Below are 19158 nucleotides of genomic sequence, written 5' to 3' on the forward strand. Positions count from 1 at the left end.
CTTCTTTATGACGGGACACGTCTTTGAAAAATGCTCCTCTGTTTCAATTTTGTTTGTTAATACAATTGTTAAAAAAAAAATCGCTTGTTTATATTAGCAAATGCAAGCAGTCGAAATATTCGTCCACTTTCCACATTCATCTCGTTATGAGCGCCTAAAAATATAACGCCACACGCACATGTGAATCAGTCCACAGACACCTACACTTTATCAAAGCTCGAAGATATTTTTCATTCGCAATTACGCGCTAATAAATAGACATAAGCGTTTTCTTAAGTGGATGCATAATTTAGGGGCCACGGGATGCTGGGTACACTAATAATCATAAAATCTCAGTCGACCGAAATATCAATAAATTTCATTTACGCTCGCGCCACTGAATTCGCTACCAAGCTCCCGTGAAATACGCTTTGCGAAGAAAGTCCGCACGTATCAAAAGTTTCTAATTTCCCAGGCAATGACGCAGGAAAGAAGAAGATATGGCTTCGTGCTCGAGCGCCAGTGTTCCCTGGCGAAACACTACGCGAGCTTTCACGAAGTCGCTCTGGCTGCGCTTCACCCGTCCGTCGACGAGTGGCGCGAAATCGCTGCTACTCGGGAATATTTGCCGCAGTCCGTCGAGGATATGTTCGCCTCCAGGCTCAGGGTGAGTAATGGGTTGCGACGTGTCCGGGCAAACATACGTCTGACTAAAATGCGATTCAGATGTTGGTTAGCTCGCGATTGCCGACCCACTCTCGCTGTGGGAATGATAACAATTGGCGTTATACGCGTTGTCAAGGACCGATGACACTCGTCTACTTTACAATAGTGCGGTACAAGTTTCAAGCGGCTTTGTGCCAATTCCATGAATATTAAATAATCGTAAAGACTTGAGTCATTCGTCGTTCTACCGTTGTCGGCGCGTTTCGTTTTATTGTTGTCGAGCTGCCCGCTATTTTTGTAAATTGTAACCTTTACTTTGTTCGAAGCTTTGGTTATTTATATCATGTAAATTCTTTCATATTCCATATTAAGATTTTATGTGATTTAATGAGATATAGTTGGAACGAGATGTATTAAAATGTTACTCTCATTTACATCTAAATCTTGAAAAATAGTTTTTTTTTTTTTAATTTTTATTAAATTCTAGCACAAATCGAGATTTTTCTAAGACTGAGAAAATTGCTGAAACGAGATTTAAATCTCCGTAAAATAGAATAGAGTTCTTAAGTAACATAAATTACCGTAAGATATAGCACGGTATTTTAAATCCACGGGAATAAAAATCATTTCTCATCATTTCCATGGGACATACACGGAGCTTTGGTTAAATAAAAATAAATAGAGTGTATTCGGACACTGATATTTGATCTTTTAGAGGCACCGTTAATATTAATTTGTCACTTCACAACAGCTTAATTAGAGAAATCTTTAAATTAAGTATAAATAACCGAAGCTTCGATGTGTCGTTTTAATAGCTTTAAAAAACAATTCATCTAATAACGATTACATGATTTCGCTAATATGCTTTAAAAAACTCGAAAAAAAAGAAGAAAAACTCAATGCGCCGAGAATTAAACAAATGTTCTACAAATATCGAGGAATCTAATTTTTTCCCCTGGTAAATAAAAGTTTCTACTCCTTTCAAATTGACTATTAATTAACCAAACGCAGTGAAAGAAGCGCAGCTCGTTACAAAAAAATGCACGTAGACTTAGTCGTCGATAATTAAACGACAATTCCCAATAAACCCAATATTTCAATTTGGCTTGTGTGTGTGTGTGCGCGCGCGCGCGTGTGTGTGTTTAATTTGCGTATGTGCGGCAGCAAGTGTCGTTCTGGCCAGAGGACGAAGAGAACGGCGGCTCCGAATTAACAATGAGCTCACAACTGCGCAAGACCCGCAGCATGGACAGTTCCTGCCTGGAATTACGACTCGGACCACCACAGAGCCAATCGACCGGAAGTGGACTACACCATGGACACGGACAAGGCCCGACTCATTTGCCACCGGCCCTGGCACGTGCTCGATCCGAGGCGAATTTGCATGCCTCGACACTTTCCTTGGGACCAGGTAAGGGAATACGAATCTCACCGCTGACGTCTCATGCTAAGTGTCAGCTAAGCACGTCGAAGCGTTTTCATCTCTTGCTTTCATCAAGTTATTATTAAGTGAACGGCAAAGGAGGAAATAAGGAAATGTGGATGAAAGTTTTGCAAGCGCAAGCCGTCACCTCCAAGATGTTGCACGAAGTCGAAAACGTCAAAATTAACTTACCCAGAAATTTGTACGTGTTAAATTTTACGCAATATCATAAAGCAAAATTAATGAGATTATTATTTGTTCATTTGGTATATGGAATACGACACTGAAAAACATTAATTAACGTATTTTTTTAAGTAAGCATATTCTTGGCACTTTATGATTAAGTACTCAAAATGACGAAACAACAAGTTATGATATTGCAAACCTGTACTATAGTAGAGAATAATGTAAAATACAATAGCTACTTATGGTTTACTAAAAGAACAGTTAAAACGAAAAGTTTTAGTATTCTGGTGGCATTAAAATAATTTTCTAAATCAATAATTACCGACATATAAACAATGATAAAACAATATAATATTAAAATCTTCGTTTAAAGCCCATAATATTCCATTGCATTGAATTATTGTTTGTTGAATTTTTTATAGTCACTTTCATTCGCTCATTCATAATTTTAATAATTTTCCTAATAATAATAATTTTTAATTAATCAATTTATGGTCAATTTGGCGTCCAATATATGCATGCCTTATTAGTTTATTTATCCGAACGAGTTCTTAATTGATAAACGGTAATTCAACAGTTGCCTATTATATAAACTACCTATAATCCAAACTACTAAATAATATTTATTTTGAATTTTCTACGGCAACTGAATATTTCTATTTTAATTAATCATTAAATAACTATGCAGGCTCGGCGAGCTTGGCACAAATCAATCCTGCTGGCAGCCTACCAGAATACAAGGAAGGACTTTTTCTTAAATACTAACTTTTAACCACTCGAGTCAGATACACCACATGGGGACGGAGTCACTTGGTGGTTCAGTCCTCGTATTATTCCTCTTCTCAATTGCTTATACTACACCCTCGTGTACAAACATCCGACCCCACTATTACAACGTCCTGACGATTGTTCGCCCCTGAATGATGCTTTCTTCGTGTCTACATGGAAATCGCGTATTCCGACTCGAAGGTTTTCCCTCTCTCGCATATCCGCGTTGACCCAGCTATGCCCGGTTCTGCCTCCTCCCAGCAGATCCTCTTTATCTCGAACTCACGACTAACCACACGAGTTGTCCCCCGCATATGTCCTTGAAACTTTTGGATGCTCCGACCACCTCCTGACACTTTGTACAAGTTCCGCCGGCTGCTCGCAGTCTCCCGTCCCATCTCTGTCGCATCCTGAAAAGCCGCTGCTTCTCTATTATACACATGACGATCTTCTTTGGCATTCGTAATGGCGACTGTTAACTATTTACCCCACCACGGCAACTTTGCGGCGAAATTCGAATAGCCAATGGTAGAAGCACCTTATTAGACGAGAGAGGAGGGGCTATATTGGAGCATAAGCAGCAAGATGAAGTTCTACTTTGGGTTTCTATCTTCGGTAGAGTCGCTAGATTGGCCAACAAGTTTATTAGTAGAAATCGATTTTATCTTAGGGCAGTTATGGGGGCGGGGGTACGGTGGATTCGTCTTTATGTACTAATTGCCGCTTGTCTAGTCGTTTGCCAGAGATATTTGTCGTACAGCTGCGCGGTTGATTAATCCCCATATTACTTTTGCTTTCGGTAACGTAACTCCCACTCGCGTCTATCTAATCTCACAATATAATAGTGATTCAATTCGCGATATCGAATAAGAGAAATATCGACGATGTAAGCCAATTGCCATTTGAAGGAAAGTAATTAAATCTGACTGGAATAAGAAAAACAGATCTGCAACTATAATCTTATTGGAGATTAAAATCTTTATGGAGAAGGATATTGCCTTAGTGATAAATGTATCGACAAATACTATAAGATCTGCCAAGTATTAATTTACTGGGAGAAGATTGCGAGAGGGGCGAGGGGGGATATAGAAAAAAAATTAAAAATTAAATATTAGAAAAAAATGTCGATGTTATTTCTACGTATGCATTTTCCGTTACTCCAGTAGGCCGTGCATGCTTAGTCATTCTACTGTTAAAGTAAAATTGAAGACTCGTATTAATGCGTTTACTACTTGTTAGTAGAACGTGATATAGAGACAGCTAAGAATTTTCTTATGATAAGTACTCGTCACTCGAAGTATACACAATTTTGCGGGTCTATGCTCCGCAATGAAAGTGAATAGGCCCGTAATCGCGTCTGATTCTCAGGAGCGTTAATATGCCTTCGTTATCGCGTCTCTCCAATATATATATATATATATATATATATATATACATATATACATATATATGGTCTGAAGAGAGGAAGCCAGTAGTCTAGACAACCGTAGCTGTATGAATGTAGATGCTTCCCCGTTTTAATGCGCAGATCCCATAGAGGCGGGGGAGCAACGTTCTCCAGCGAGATGATTTAGTAAAAAAGAAGCTCTAACGGAAGAAATTTAATGATATCAATTTAATAGATGATACAAGAGGGATCGCGGAATGAATACTATTCACTTTTCCTATATCTGGGACTACTGGCATGCGTAAATAGATAGTTTTATACATGATACTGTGGCTTCGTGTATGGCTATATTCGAGCAACAATTAAATGGCCAAAACATTTGTCTCCACTTGAACATTCATCCATTATTCTAATCTATACGGATATAAACACTCTTTAACGTTTCTTACAATTTCTCCATTACGAGAGATCATCTTCACCGAAAATCGCCTCTGTCAATTGGTACACGCAATTTTTCCATTCCTTTCTTCCGACTCCTATTTCTCTCCGCTTCATTTCGCCATTAGAATGTCGTAAATTCAGAAGTCTACACTTCCACCAACATGGAAAAACTTTCGCGCACAACGAAATTGCCACAATATACATTTTTGAGCGATGTGTTGTACAAGTCCTATAAAACACAGAGATTCTCCAGGCTTAAAATTAACATCGACTATTCTCTCTGCTGGCGCGTAATAGAGGTGCCAGAAACCCCGCCAAGACCACGATCTATGGCGCCCATATCTCGAAACAGCGGCGGAATGGGTGGTGCCCATATCACCAGCGGATGGGGTGAGGCACCCCTTGCTCGTGCCCTTTTTGCCTACCTCAGCTCGGGCGAGAATCAACTGAGCTTCCACGAGGGCGACTTGATTGCGCTTATGGGTAAGTGTTGTTTTTAACAATAAGGGGTTCTTATGTGCATCTTACCGTAATGGCCGTGGAGCGTGAGACGGGGTGGTTAGTTTTCGCTGGAAATAACATGCCGAACCTCGATTCGTTATTGTATTCGCGATAGTCTTCGAGATCCCGATGCCACCATTTTCATTTAATGTATGTATCCTGTATAAAGACAATTTAAAGTGGGAATTAAAAGCACGAGTCATTTTCGCGAATAAATGATCGGACATATTAGTCCGTAGCACTATTATTTCTATCGCTTGTTCGTCGTATCGATAATTGATACTGCACATACGTTCAATACCTGCTTTCACGAGTAATGGTCTTACATCATATTAATATCGAGATTATTATCATTCCTTCATTGAATCATATATAAAAATGTAGCTCTAATTGTACATGTTTGTCTCATGTTTGAAAGGCGACCGACAGAAGGGTTGGCAATTTGGCGAGAATCTACGCACTCAATGCTCCGGATGGTTCCCCCTTGCTTATACAGAAGTTATCATTGACGAATCGCTAGGGTAAACTTATACAATTTATTTAACCGTTACACTCTTCGTTTATAAATGATAATGCTGTATTGTATTTAGTATGAATTTCTCGTATCATAATTGCATTATCTATTCAACGTACGATCCTCGTGAATGCTCACTCTCGCCAATGCACTCCGATATAGAATCGAGACAATTGCCCCACTAATTTTACCGTAATACAATTTAATTCAAACGTAGTTTGAACAATCAATAACTATACTTGCATGCTGCGGCAATTATTTTTTCATTTTTAACCTTCGATTCTACGAAACTGGCCTTTAAGCGATGGACGATGATATTGAGTCAGCCGATGTATAAAACTTCGGCACATTATTATATTTATCGTTGAAAATTAAGACAAAGACCGAGAGTTACTGTGTCAAATACCAATTTGTTGAATACGAAACTCATCTACCGTGTACAATTTCCGAATCCAAGTAACGCACCTGTAAAATAATCTATACTTTCAATACCATAATGTTCAACGGCACGAGAAAATCCTAAGTAATTTTCATAAACCTTGGCTCAATCGTCGCGCTCCAAAGTCGTTAAAAAAATCTTCCCTCCATTCCCCCGTTCTTCGGTTTTTTTTCACTCATACAATGAATTATTCATCTACGTGCTCCAACATTTTATTCACAGATCCCCAAATCATAGCACGAGTAACGGCCGAGCCAATGGTTCTGAATCGAAAGTAATGCCACCGTGCAAACCACCGCCGTCTCGACCACCAGTGCCGAATAACGAATCAGCGGGCGTCAACTCCGTCGGCAATGAAACCAACGGCCATCCTCACAATGGCTCCATCTCCAATAGTAGCAGCGGTAACAACAATGGCGGCGGCAACATCAACAATAACAATATCAATAATGGCACCGTACCCAGCGTGTCGAAAAGCAGCAGCTCCCACAATATTGCCGCTCCAACCAGTCGACAGGCCAAATCGGTAACGAGGACTTTTCTTCGGGCTTACATTCATATTTTAGCGCCATTGGTTTAAATCGTTAATTAACTAACTTCACAAACTCTCCACCGGGCGATCATGGCGGCTCATAAATTTATCCTTGATTTACGACAAAGCTGGTCATTCATGCTGTCCGGCTCGTTTTGTCAAAGCTACTACCGACTGCCAATTACCGATCATTTTTATTAGCCATCATTTTTCCTTCTCTTTAAGCATCGTATTTATATTGGATTCCATTTGTAAGATTACATTAGCGAACGTTAATATGAAAATGGCGTGTTGCCGAGGGGAGATAGAATTCCCTATCAACGTGGGCGCGCGTAAAGCAAAACTGCCACTACGTAAAACTTTACGAATGCTTTTTGCAAATAATATAAACGCTCAAACTCTTTCAAGATTATTTATACGAAATGAATAGACTATCCTCGATCGCTCGCACACCACCTCTCAATGCAAAAATTCATATATTTTTGTAAATTAAATCGTTGACCGCTCCATTAAACATCGGTGCAACGACAGCATTCAAATCGTTCGATCTTCCGTTCGGCGCGCTTACTTGAAAAGAAAAAGATAGTCTATCCGTATCCATGTAAATGGCAAAAGGAAAAGAGCAATCGTTGATCCAGAACTCCTCCGCTCGACTACACGTAAAAGAAGTAAACATCAATGTGAGAAAGAAACGCGAATCAGCATGTACCGCATGTCAGCACAATGGCACATAATCAAGCAGAGGGAATAAAACAAGTAGAGCGCAAGACAAGAAAAGAGAAAACAAGTACTTGAGTTCGGGTGCTTTTCCATTCGCAGATCCGTCCAACTGGAACGCTGCCGACTGTTTTGGCGGGAGGACGTAGGGTGCAGCCGCCGGTGCCACCCATCCCGCCACCTCAGGCAGTTACGTCACTCCATAGTAGCAACGACAGCGGCTTCTCGAACGAACCGCCCGTACAGCCGGACATTGACTATAGTGACGACGAAGCCATGAGGTGAGAGACTAGGAGGCAGAAACTATAAGTAGACGGAAAAAGTAAAGAGAGTGAGAGAGAGAGAGAGAGAGAGAGAGAAAGAGAGAGGAAGGGGTATATCTGCACGCGGGTTAAATGACGAATAGGTTATAGACGGGTGGGTGGGGGCGAGAAGGGGAGTGCAACGAAAATCTTTCATTACACTTTGGGGATATGTTGAGTTGTTTATTTTTATTAAAAGCTTTATATACGGAACGATTTGATAGGTAATGAGAAATGAGAGAGAAACGTTTGAAAAATATAGATTTCCATTGGAAATCCCAATGATAAAGAAGTTTTGTCTTTTCAATTTTCTCTATAAAACTTCTTGAAAATATTATTACATAATACATTAGAAATTGTGATTGTTGTCCTGTAGTCGCAAAGAATAGCGGTGATTAATTGGAAGTATTTATATGTTTGATAATTTTTCAATTATTCAGGCGCAATATTGCACGCGTTCTTGTGGGTCCATAAAATTAATTATAACAGTTGTAAATTCCATAATTTTCTAGCTAAATAAATTGAAGATAAGGCAGAAACTTTTCTGAATTTGATTAAATTTTTATTGCCCTCGCGTAAGGTTGATAACTTAAAGGTAATTTTATCCAACACGTTGTTGAAAATACATCGATCTTGTCGATTTCTTAATTTTAATAAAATTACTTTTACTTTAACTCGACAGTTGAAGATTAATCGAGTTGGTCAAGCATATATTCGATTTTATTTAAATACATTATACAAATATACTGTAAGGATTTTTTCTTCTTTTTTATAATTAAATAAAAACTGTAATAAAAACAACGTAGCAGCAAATCAGACGTAACTAAATTTGATTTTCCTTTTATGAGATTGTGTGTCACTCGTCAGTCATTTGTTACGAACGATAAAATAGAATATGTATATGTCTCATATAAAACGGAGATAAAACACTGAAGGAAAGAAAGTAATGAAAGATTTTCTAGTTGTACCATAGTTTAACGAATTATTCTCCTCTCTCCTTATTATTCTTCTTATTATTTATTATTATTATATTTATTAATTGCATATATTAAATCCCGAAAGTAGTTGCTTTTTATATAATCTAATGATACATAAATCGGCATATTAACGCAAGCTTTGTATAAAATTATGCATCTTTTACTGTCTGCTCCATTCAGAAAATTGAATTTCAAATTGTTTTCTTTATAATATATGAATATACATTTTTTTTAACCATTGTTTCTGTAAATATAGTCACCTTTTTATAATTATTACCTATGCTACTTTATTTAATTTTCGTTTATTTAATAACGTATACAGTCAAAGTTGTTGTATAGAATTTAACTATTGTCATGTATAGCCATTAATAGACAAAATAAATTCACACACACACATATATATATATATATATATATATATATATACTTATATAACTATTTAGTAAATAAAAATTGTCTAAATCTAATTCAAACAATTAATTATGAACATTTTCACTACTCAAGATTATTAAAGTAAGTTCATATAATAATTTTAACTGTGTCTAATATGTAAAAGAGAATGCTTCTTTGTAGGTAAATCATGAATATAATAATAATTTTTGCTTGACAGACGACTCTTTGTAATAAATAGAGGGGCCCTTTTTACATAAACTAGCTTTGTATAAAAAAAGTAATTTTCTCTTGTCTCGTCTTGTTCTCTGGGACAAGCCTTTATTTTTTAGATTACGTTCTGTTTTGTCTTGTTTCTTTCGTCTTTGTAGATTCCGCATGCGTTACTGCGATCAATGGAATTAAATGCGACGGTGATGGACTTTTACCTATCCACTACGAATTATACATCCTATATTTTGACCTCAGTCCAATGTTCTCCATTTATAAATTTACAAATTAAAAATGTAAAACCTATCCTATCTTATCTTGGCACACAGCGTCTTTGTATCGTATGGTTCTTGGTCTTTTAGCAATTTTGACGTCTTTACTTCTTTTAGTTGTACATTCTAATTCTTCTACCTTCTACATAAAATTTTTTTGAGTGAAATTATAAAATTTTCAAACGTAATTAATATAAATTCTATATGTCATTGAAATTATTCACCATAGTGTATTGAAGAAATAATTTTGAACTTTGATTTACGTACGAAATTTTAACTCTTTTGTAATTATAAATATATTTAAAAACTCGTGATATATTATGTTTAACATAAAATTGTCGGCAAAACTGAATCTACTTTAACTAAGGTAATCAATAATCAGGAGATTGAACTTCTCTATTACAATTATATTTTCAGTGCATTGCATTATTATAGTTTCACGAATGATTAATATATATTTTTTTAAATAAATAAATAACTAAATATATATATATATATATATATATATATATAAAGTAAGTCAAAAGAAATTTTGTACAATGAACAAGATTATATTTTTAACGTAAAATTAAATAACACTCAAGAAAATTTACGATTTTCGTATCACTTTCTTGTACATTATCTCACGCATCCATTTTTTTGTTTTTTCTTTTGTTTTCTTTTCTTTTCGTTCACACAACCCTATCCCGATAAAACAGACTAAGACGACGCAAGGCAGCAGATCGACCTATCAAGCAGCAGAAGCACCAACATAAACATGCCCAGCAGCAGCAGCAACACCAACAGCAGCAACAACAACAGCAGCATCAGCAGCAGCTGCTGCAGCAGCAACAACAACAACAACAGCATCAAAAAGCCAATAATAAGGAAGACGGTAAAATACAGAGCTCAAGTGAGAGTAAAGACTGGGAGAACGATTCTTGGAAGACGATACCACGTGATGAAAAGTCATGGCACGTTTATCGTAGTGCCATGACCGAATATTGGTCCGAGAGTAGCGTCGTGGGAAGTAGCAATGATCAATCGAATGGAAAGTCTGGACGACACGAGGAGCGTCGGATTATTAGAAACATAGATAATGATTCGAACGGACCGACAAAGAAAGAGAGAAAACAGCAGCAGCAGCAACAACAACAACATAATGATAATAATCAAAAGAACGAATATGAGAATACGCGTGCGGTAAGAAATTCAAATTCCGAGAGAAACGGAGGTGGCAAATTTGCATCTAACGATGATCACGGTAACTCTAGCAGAGGGTACAATCGTAGACTCGATAGAGAAGAAAATAGATCTAGAAAAGATAGACGGGGGGATATTGAAACGGAGGATGATGAAATAGAAGTTGAAGCTGATGTTGACGATGAAGAGAATGAGAGTTATAACGTAAGTGTGAACTATCGTCCCGACAAATACGACAATAAGCAGTACTACGACAGCAATAACGACGATGATCGGCGTTTGAATTACCGGCGAAGTAACGACTCCAAGTACGACGATGATAAAATGAGCGATTCATCCTCATCGCCATCTTCAGAATCAGAAGATGAAAGTACCATACCTGAAACGGGGAGAAAAGTTGAGCAGATAACTCAAAAACTAGAGCAGACAGCTCAAAAGTACGCGCGTGAACATAGTCCGCCAAAATTCATGGAGCGACGTAGTATGGATTACAATAAAAATAGCCTTGATAGATCACGTGACGAACCTAAGCTGTCGCCGATGCCATTCGATAAATACGAAAGGAATATACGGAGTAGCAGAACAACTCAAAGACATCTGAGCAGTGATCGAGAGCGCGAGCGCGATCGCTACACGGATAAATCAATAGCCTCTTCGCGTCAATCAACCCTCACTTACGACTGTAACAGAGTTTATGAGAAGAATTCCGAGAGAAGGCACACATCGGAACGAATATCTACGCGCGGATTGGATAGACCTAGACCTCCATCACAAGAGGCACCCGAGAGGCCCACTGAACAACATCTTCAGTCAAAGGAACATCAGAGGTACCGTGAACGAAGATACTCTGAAAAAGAAGATATTTACGGTGAAACGGTAGGCATAGGCTTTTCTAATGAATCGTTGATCGTGGATAAAGATCGTGGATACGAATCAAATTTCGAAACAAAATTGGAGAGAACTAAGGTATTGGAGCGTCATGGATATCCAAGAGCGTCGAGAATATCCGAGAGCCATATTGAAAGAAATGATACCAATAATAACACGTTGAAGGACGACAGAAAACTGTTAATACCGAGGCAGAGCACGGCAATGGGCCATCTCATACAGACTGGGCGTGGCTTCGAAATCGAAAACAAAAGTCCGAAACTCGTTAAAAGGACCAAAAGCTTTTGGAGATTTCGTCGAGACTCCGAGGTATTAGAAGGTATGGCCTTATGGCAGCATAGATCGCTCGTAGATATACCGAAAATGTTGAAGAAACATTCGTACGAGGAGAAGACAAAATCACCAGACGAGTCTAGAAAATCTAGTTCTGAGGGAAGTCCGGGCCCATCTCATCGAAGTCTCGAACGGAAGAACAGTGGCTCGACAATTACCAATGAGAGGATCAACGGAATTGAGCAATCGTTGCCAGATGAGCCCAAGCCGGCCGAGAGAATTCATCTTCCTGAAAAGTCATCGCCAGTGGATTATTTCGAGGACTTGCCGACTCCGGCGGAGAGGCCAAAAATGGCCGATAGAGGAGAGTATCGATCATCCTCGTCGAGGCATCATAAAGAACAACGTCCGTATTTCGTAGGCAACGTATCGAGAAAGGCTATTCTGGAAAATGAGAGGAAGCGTAGTTTGGAGGCCAAGAGAAATATGATTGTCGCCGAATTGAAGGAAAATAATCAGGTTAAAAGAAACGAAAGAAGAAAAAACCCATACGGGGACGATGACGATGGGTTGATGGTTCAGCATTTTACAGAAACCGATGCCTCGGATGAGGAGTCGACATACAGTTGCATTATTGTTAAGGATCAAGCAGTATCCGAGAAGACTTTGTTGCCAAGGACGAAACTCCGAAGAGATAGTGAGAGGGGTGATCGAAATAAGAAAACTTGTGGCCCATGGTACGATCTTTGGGGAGTTGATCAATCGGTTACTAAGAAGAAGAAGAAGAAGCAACAGTAAATTATATAGGCAATGAAGTACTCGTTAGATCTACATTCCGTTTTTTACTTCTTTTTTTTACTACACATTTTATGTTTATTAAGTTTTATTATTTTTAATTTACCGTTTCACATTTATGTGTTTATGTCTTCATATGACGCATATTTTTCTAATTCATAATGTATGTATTTGCTCGAAGCTGAATATTTGTATTGTTTATTGTAACTCAATCGCTTTATTCTATATTTAATTACGTCAAATTGTTAATATTAATGTTTTAAATTGTATTTTCTGGTAAACAGTAAAACTATTGAGATATATTGAAAGATTTGATATTTTATAGATAACATAAACGATATAATAAAGCGAATGTGTTAAGCTTTCATTGCCTTTATAATATATGTATATATATATATATATATATATATATATATATATATGTATATTATAGTATCTTCACTCATTGTTTTCTTCAGCGTCATTTTGATAGTTGAATCGTACATGTGAGTAATTCGCCAATATTATAATGGGTACGTTAGTGCCTGCATTTATTTGTTTATGCGCTATACTAGTTTATTTATATGTTACATTTACATAGTTGTCGAATCGTTCATCGTCGCACTTGTATAATATATATGATATACATAAAGTAAAGAAAAATCAAGAAAAAATATTACCTAATTTGAATGCTTATTTTCATACTTGTAATTCATTGCTAGCGATTAAATATAAATTAATTTAGCTAATTCCATTAACAATTTTTATAACCATTCAGTCAAGAAGCCGTTTCTGATTTGAAGAAACTTTCTGATTTATATGTTAAATAGGATGAGATTGGAGACAATTAATTACAGATCATTTATTCAAACTTTGTGAAATTAATATAAACAAAATTAACTCATACTCAGAAGTATAAATTGAATAATAAAAATTATCGTTTATATAGTAAAAAATGGACTTATATTTTCACTTCTTATAAATATAAATTGATATTAATAAAAATATAGGGAAAAAAAACTAATATAAAAAAATGTAATTATGAGCTTGACGAATCTATAATTTCTATGCTTAATAAAATTAAAATTTAAGGAATATAATGATAATAATTATGTATAAAATTAAGAAAAATTATTTTTACTATGTAAATGATTATAGACATTAATAATGATTGTTTTGTAATAAAAGAAAAAATGTTTAATATATAAAATTAAATAAATAAATTTAATACCAGAAAAATATTTTATATATTGAAATTGCTAAATACTTAATAATTTGAACAAATAATGAAATTCTGAATTGTTAACGTGAGATAATTTTCAATCTCTTGAGATCATGTAATAATACAGAAATAACTTTATAATATTTATAGACAAAACTAAAATTCTTTAAGAGAATATTACTTACAATATAAATAAAATGTATTGCTTTACATGAGTTCACGATAAACAAAATAGTAGATCAAACCTTTTTTTAATCTCTCGGTTGTTGAACGGCGTTTGAGGTATGTAATTTCTTTAGTCACTTTTAGAAAAGAGCACGTTTTCCTTTACGATTAGTACTGGTCATTCTGTGAAAACGTGTGAACATTGACTTTCTTTCAGGAACAACATTTTTGCGACGGTGAAGCTGCGCAAAACAAAGACCAACGATCGCTCGGCACCGGCCCTGTCGTAAGACTAGTAGAAAAAGAATGAAAAAAGAAGACGAGTTTCTTCCCTTTATCGCCTCGTAGCACGCTGACTGAAATGGTTGTGTTGCTACGATTGTAGAGTCGATTCGAAAAAGGATATAAAAAGGGTAGAAGGAAAAGGAACTAATCTAAAGAAAGAAAACTGAACGTAAGCCTTTTCACATTATATCCGTTCGTGCCTCAAAGCGTTACACAAGATCAGACGCTTTCCAAGGTTAAATATCAATATGCTTATCTATATTGATATTAATTATTCCAAATACCTAAGAATTGAACAGCACTGCCAGCAAACTAATTATTAAAAATAAAAAGAATAAATAAATAAAAAAACCTGATAAAACCGCATGACTTTCTTCTTTGAAGTATTTTAATAGAGAATATTGTTACACAATTAAGCAGTTATATCAAAAATTTCGATTCAGAAAACTGAAAAAAATTTTTTTTGGTAATTAATCTATTTATAAGTATACATTATATTGCTCTAACGTGAATTTTAATAATGCAAATCAAAATTACTTATTATTATGTAAAATACATTGATAAAATTATTCGCTAGGACAATAAATATATTTTATAAATATTTTATTGAAAAACAACATTTATTTATATAATTCTTAGTAAGTAAATTTATTAATTATAGTAGATTATCCGTGAATTAATAATTATTAATACCAATAAAATGTAAATTCATTTCTACAGAGACAACTGTAAAAAAAATTGTATTAAATTGTGATATAAAAAATTATGATCTTATAACATTACGTAGAAAATACATGCGACTCCATTAGTCTTCGTTGTAAAAAATACAGAATAAATATTTTTTTACTTCAAATTAATAGTTTGCAAGGATTATTTAAATAAATGTTTCGCTTAAATAACTGTTTTTAATGTTGTATAATGTTTCTATAAGAATATAAGCATGTAATAAGATTCTTGACAAGGCTTTTTGATGACTAGTTTTCTATACTTGAACTAATATTGCTAGTTTATTATAAAATAGTAATTAAAATCTATAAGTAAAATGTGTAATTATAATATTATAAATCAATTGACAATGCCACAACCATAATATTATTTTTATGAAACTTGACACATTTAGTTTACATAATTGTTTAAAAATATGAGTGTGAAAAACATAAATATTTAATTTTAATAACTGTATTGTTTGAATTATTTTTTCTTCTTCTTAGATTATATCTTATATATCACTCAAGATTATTGCAATAAAAATTTATATTAGGCACAAAGTACTACTGAAAAAGCCTTAGGGATAACGTATTTTATAATCCATAAATACTTTCCAATAAATAACTTATTCGGTATCTATTCGGTGCTCTAGTCACAAAACTGAGCGAAAATATACATGGAAAAATATGGATTTAATTTAATTTACGAAGTACACACTGTTACGGCTACATATTCATTGAGGTGAAACAGATTCGAACACAAATAAGAAAAAAAAATAAATAAAAAAAGCAGGTTACAATACAGTAAATGAAAAAGCATGAAGCAGATTCGGGATAAGAATGAACATCGCAGGCTAACGTATTTGTGAGGAAACGGATTTATTCGTCTTAGTTTCCTCGATTTCAACAGACAAAACAGGATGAAAGTTTCATTGCTGTCAGTCGTAAAAGCATCTTTACGTGCGCTCGCTTGCACATCTCGTAAAAAGACGAGGCTCCAGTTCTTTGTGATCTTTTGCCGCCCTACATTTACGTTTTTAGACTTTCCAAGAAAGAAGATCCAAAGATTCCCGACCATTAACCCTATCTGGCGTTAATTCATTAATTTCCTAATGTGCTTTTGATTTGATTGCCTACGTACTATCATGAAAACTAGAAATGAAAACTAGACACGGTGAAATAAAATATTTTCATATCCTTTTGATTTTTTTACTATGTTTTACTCACGTTACGCTTCTAAGATTTATAAAGTTTTACTCATTACTTTACGCTTTATGCCTATGATTTTAATAAAATTCAATTTGAAGGTCTGACAGTTATGAGATAGTACATGAGCAATAAAAAATTCCATGGTCGATAAAATTTTAATGTTCATAATATTACGAAAAACTCTTACATTTTAAGAAAATTATATTTAATTAATAATGATTATTAATTTATAGTATTTATAATTTTAATTCATCCAATGTGATTGATAATGTACGATAATTAGAAAAAATTGTTGATCTATTATGATAGATTATTATATGAAATATCGTTGAATTCTACACCATTTCCTGTATTTTTATTAAAAAAAATCTCATTATAATTTTAATCGAAATTTTCAACTGAATTTAAATTTACAAATCCCTTAACTATGAGCACGAAATATGCTATTGAATATGCGCAGTCTTATATCATTATTACATGTGATTAGTGGTACATAGAAAAACGTATGTATTAGGCAAAAGATAATCAACGATGCCACAAGTGTACTACGTGTATCTATTGAATTTGCTGATTTTATAAACTCACTGAATGCAATGTCAAAAAGAAAGAAAGAAAAAATGTATATATATATATGTATGTATGTATAAACATAAATTATATATAATTTACAGTGTAAAATTAAAACACATATTTTTGCACGTACTCTCGAACCCTTTGGCAATGAAGAGAAATGTTGTAGAGGCGATGCAGTATAATAATTAACAAGATAATTAAAGATAAAAAAAAATGAAGGAAGCAACCTGATTTTGAAGAACGAAAGCCATAAATCCCGAGAAGTGTGTGCGTGAGAAAAATAAAAAAATATTGACACAGTCATTGTTAATGTGAAGAGAAATACCGACAGGAAAAAAAAACTCCACCTTCGTCGAAAGATGCAGAAATACAGAACGATCGGGGACCAAAAAGCTAGTATTTTGTACATCGAAAAATAATGACGAAATTTGTCATGTTCACAATTTCGGCCTCTGAAATGTCAATACTACGTCTCGTAATTTTCCTGATCGATAATGCAATATAATTCATATTGCTTCTGCTTTTTCGAATATTTCTTATTTTGTGGCAAATAGCCTCTATCAATGTACATGTACAAATGTTAAATAATGTACGGGATAAGAAATAAACTCTTATACTAAACATATAATTCAATACTAAAACACCAATTAGTTAATATTATTTTGTCAATATTATTATATAATATTCTAGATGAATCAGCATCTCTTTCTTATAATTTTATTAGTACTGTTGAAAATAGCAACGAAAAATTTCGACTCATATTAAGCAATATGAAGGGATTATTCATTGATGAAATATTATTAAGCATATTCAGTATAAAATCGAATTATGATTTGCTAATAAAAAATGTGTGTAAAAATTAATAAAGTTAATTATATATATAGTCGATCATTAAGTTTTTCATTAATTTCAAAAAAAAAAGAAATTTATAAAAATCTCATTGTTATTGTTGAAGTGGTTTTGATTTTAAAATTCCGAATGCAAGTATTATTTTCACGTATTATGTTCTTAGAAATAAATTAAAATTTCTTCAAATTATTTTACTTATTCCTATAAATACGTATTACATAATGAATTAGCATTTAATTTACAAAAAAATGTTATAAATGAACAAATTAAAATAATTATCACCGGCAATTAGATTATGTAATAAATTAATTATAAATTTCTTTTTCAGGTCTTATTTCAATAAATTTCTCATATTCTATTAAATTATAATTGTCTATTTTATATTTTTAATTCGATCATGATAATTATTTTTCATATGTTTTGAGATAAAATCATATTAATCAAACTATGATTATAGTGCCTATAATACCAAAAGTCATTTTAAGTATAATAAGATTGTCTTGATTGCAACTATACTAACTAAAATTATTTGATAATATTCTTTATTTAAAAAAAAAACTTTTAGTAATCTTTTCAATATCAAAAAATATCCGTCTATTGATTCCGTCTTTCGCATCTGCAAAAAGTAATTAACGATGCAGGCAAAATCTATGAAGAAAAAAATATAGAAACTAATTATATTTATCAAAAATAAAACAATTTTAATGTATAGCGATCTTGATTTATATCTTTCAAATAATATAAGAAAAAAGCTAATAATTATATTGCCAAAATGAATGACGTGTAATGTTAAGAAAATATATCCTTATCAAATTTATGATGTCATTTTATTTATAATAATATACATTAGGCTAGGAATTTTATTCTATCATTATTTTGACATTAAAGAAAAAAATAAAAAAGAATATATGAAAAAAATAAAAAGCATATTATACTTATGATAATATCTGATTCATATGGACGAGAGAAAAATTATGAAATTCTATGATCTGTGAAAAATCTGCGAATACGTAAAAATCGATGCTCCACTGTATGAATAAATTAGGTAAATAAATATTTGGAAATTGTTGTAAGAACTATGTATACATACATATATGTTATATATTATTGTTAACAGACTTATAAAAATTGTGTTTTTATTAAAACCATTCCTAATATGTATCTAACAACAAATGTGTTTTATGATAAAATACATAGAATACTTAAGTTATTAAATTTATATAAAATACAAATAATAGAGCATAATAAAATATATAAAAAAATGTTAGTATAACTAAAATTCTGTTTTTGCAATCAAATAGAATATTTTTTTATTTTATTGGATTAA

The 19158-nt window shown here is 33.7% G+C and overlaps 1 protein-coding gene across 1 annotated transcript in view; it reads left to right on the forward strand.

Annotated features, from left to right (window-relative positions):
* The window catches only part of IRSp53 (Insulin receptor substrate 53 kDa), a 153679-nt gene extending 139189 nt beyond the window's left edge, over positions 1-14490 (forward strand). Inside the window, exons 8-17 of the mRNA XM_011498988.1 lie at positions 455-646; positions 1810-2056; positions 5148-5333; positions 5770-5872; positions 6527-6830; positions 7656-7834; positions 7904-7927; positions 10426-10447; positions 10518-12862; positions 14423-14490. Coding sequence (XP_011497290.1) covers positions 455-646; positions 1810-2056; positions 5148-5333; positions 5770-5872; positions 6527-6830; positions 7656-7834; positions 7904-7927; positions 10426-10447; positions 10518-12845 — 3585 coding nt within the window. The 3' untranslated portion in view covers positions 12846-12862; positions 14423-14490. The remainder of the gene's footprint in view (positions 1-454; positions 647-1809; positions 2057-5147; positions 5334-5769; positions 5873-6526; positions 6831-7655; positions 7835-7903; positions 7928-10425; positions 10448-10517; positions 12863-14422) is intronic.
* The last annotated feature ends 4668 nt before the right edge of the window (positions 14491-19158 follow it).

This window comes from Ceratosolen solmsi, unplaced genomic scaffold, assembly GCF_000503995.2.
Source record: "Ceratosolen solmsi marchali unplaced genomic scaffold, CerSol_1.0 scaffold2, whole genome shotgun sequence".
In the NCBI taxonomy this organism is placed as follows: Eukaryota; Metazoa; Arthropoda; class Insecta; order Hymenoptera; family Agaonidae; genus Ceratosolen; species Ceratosolen solmsi.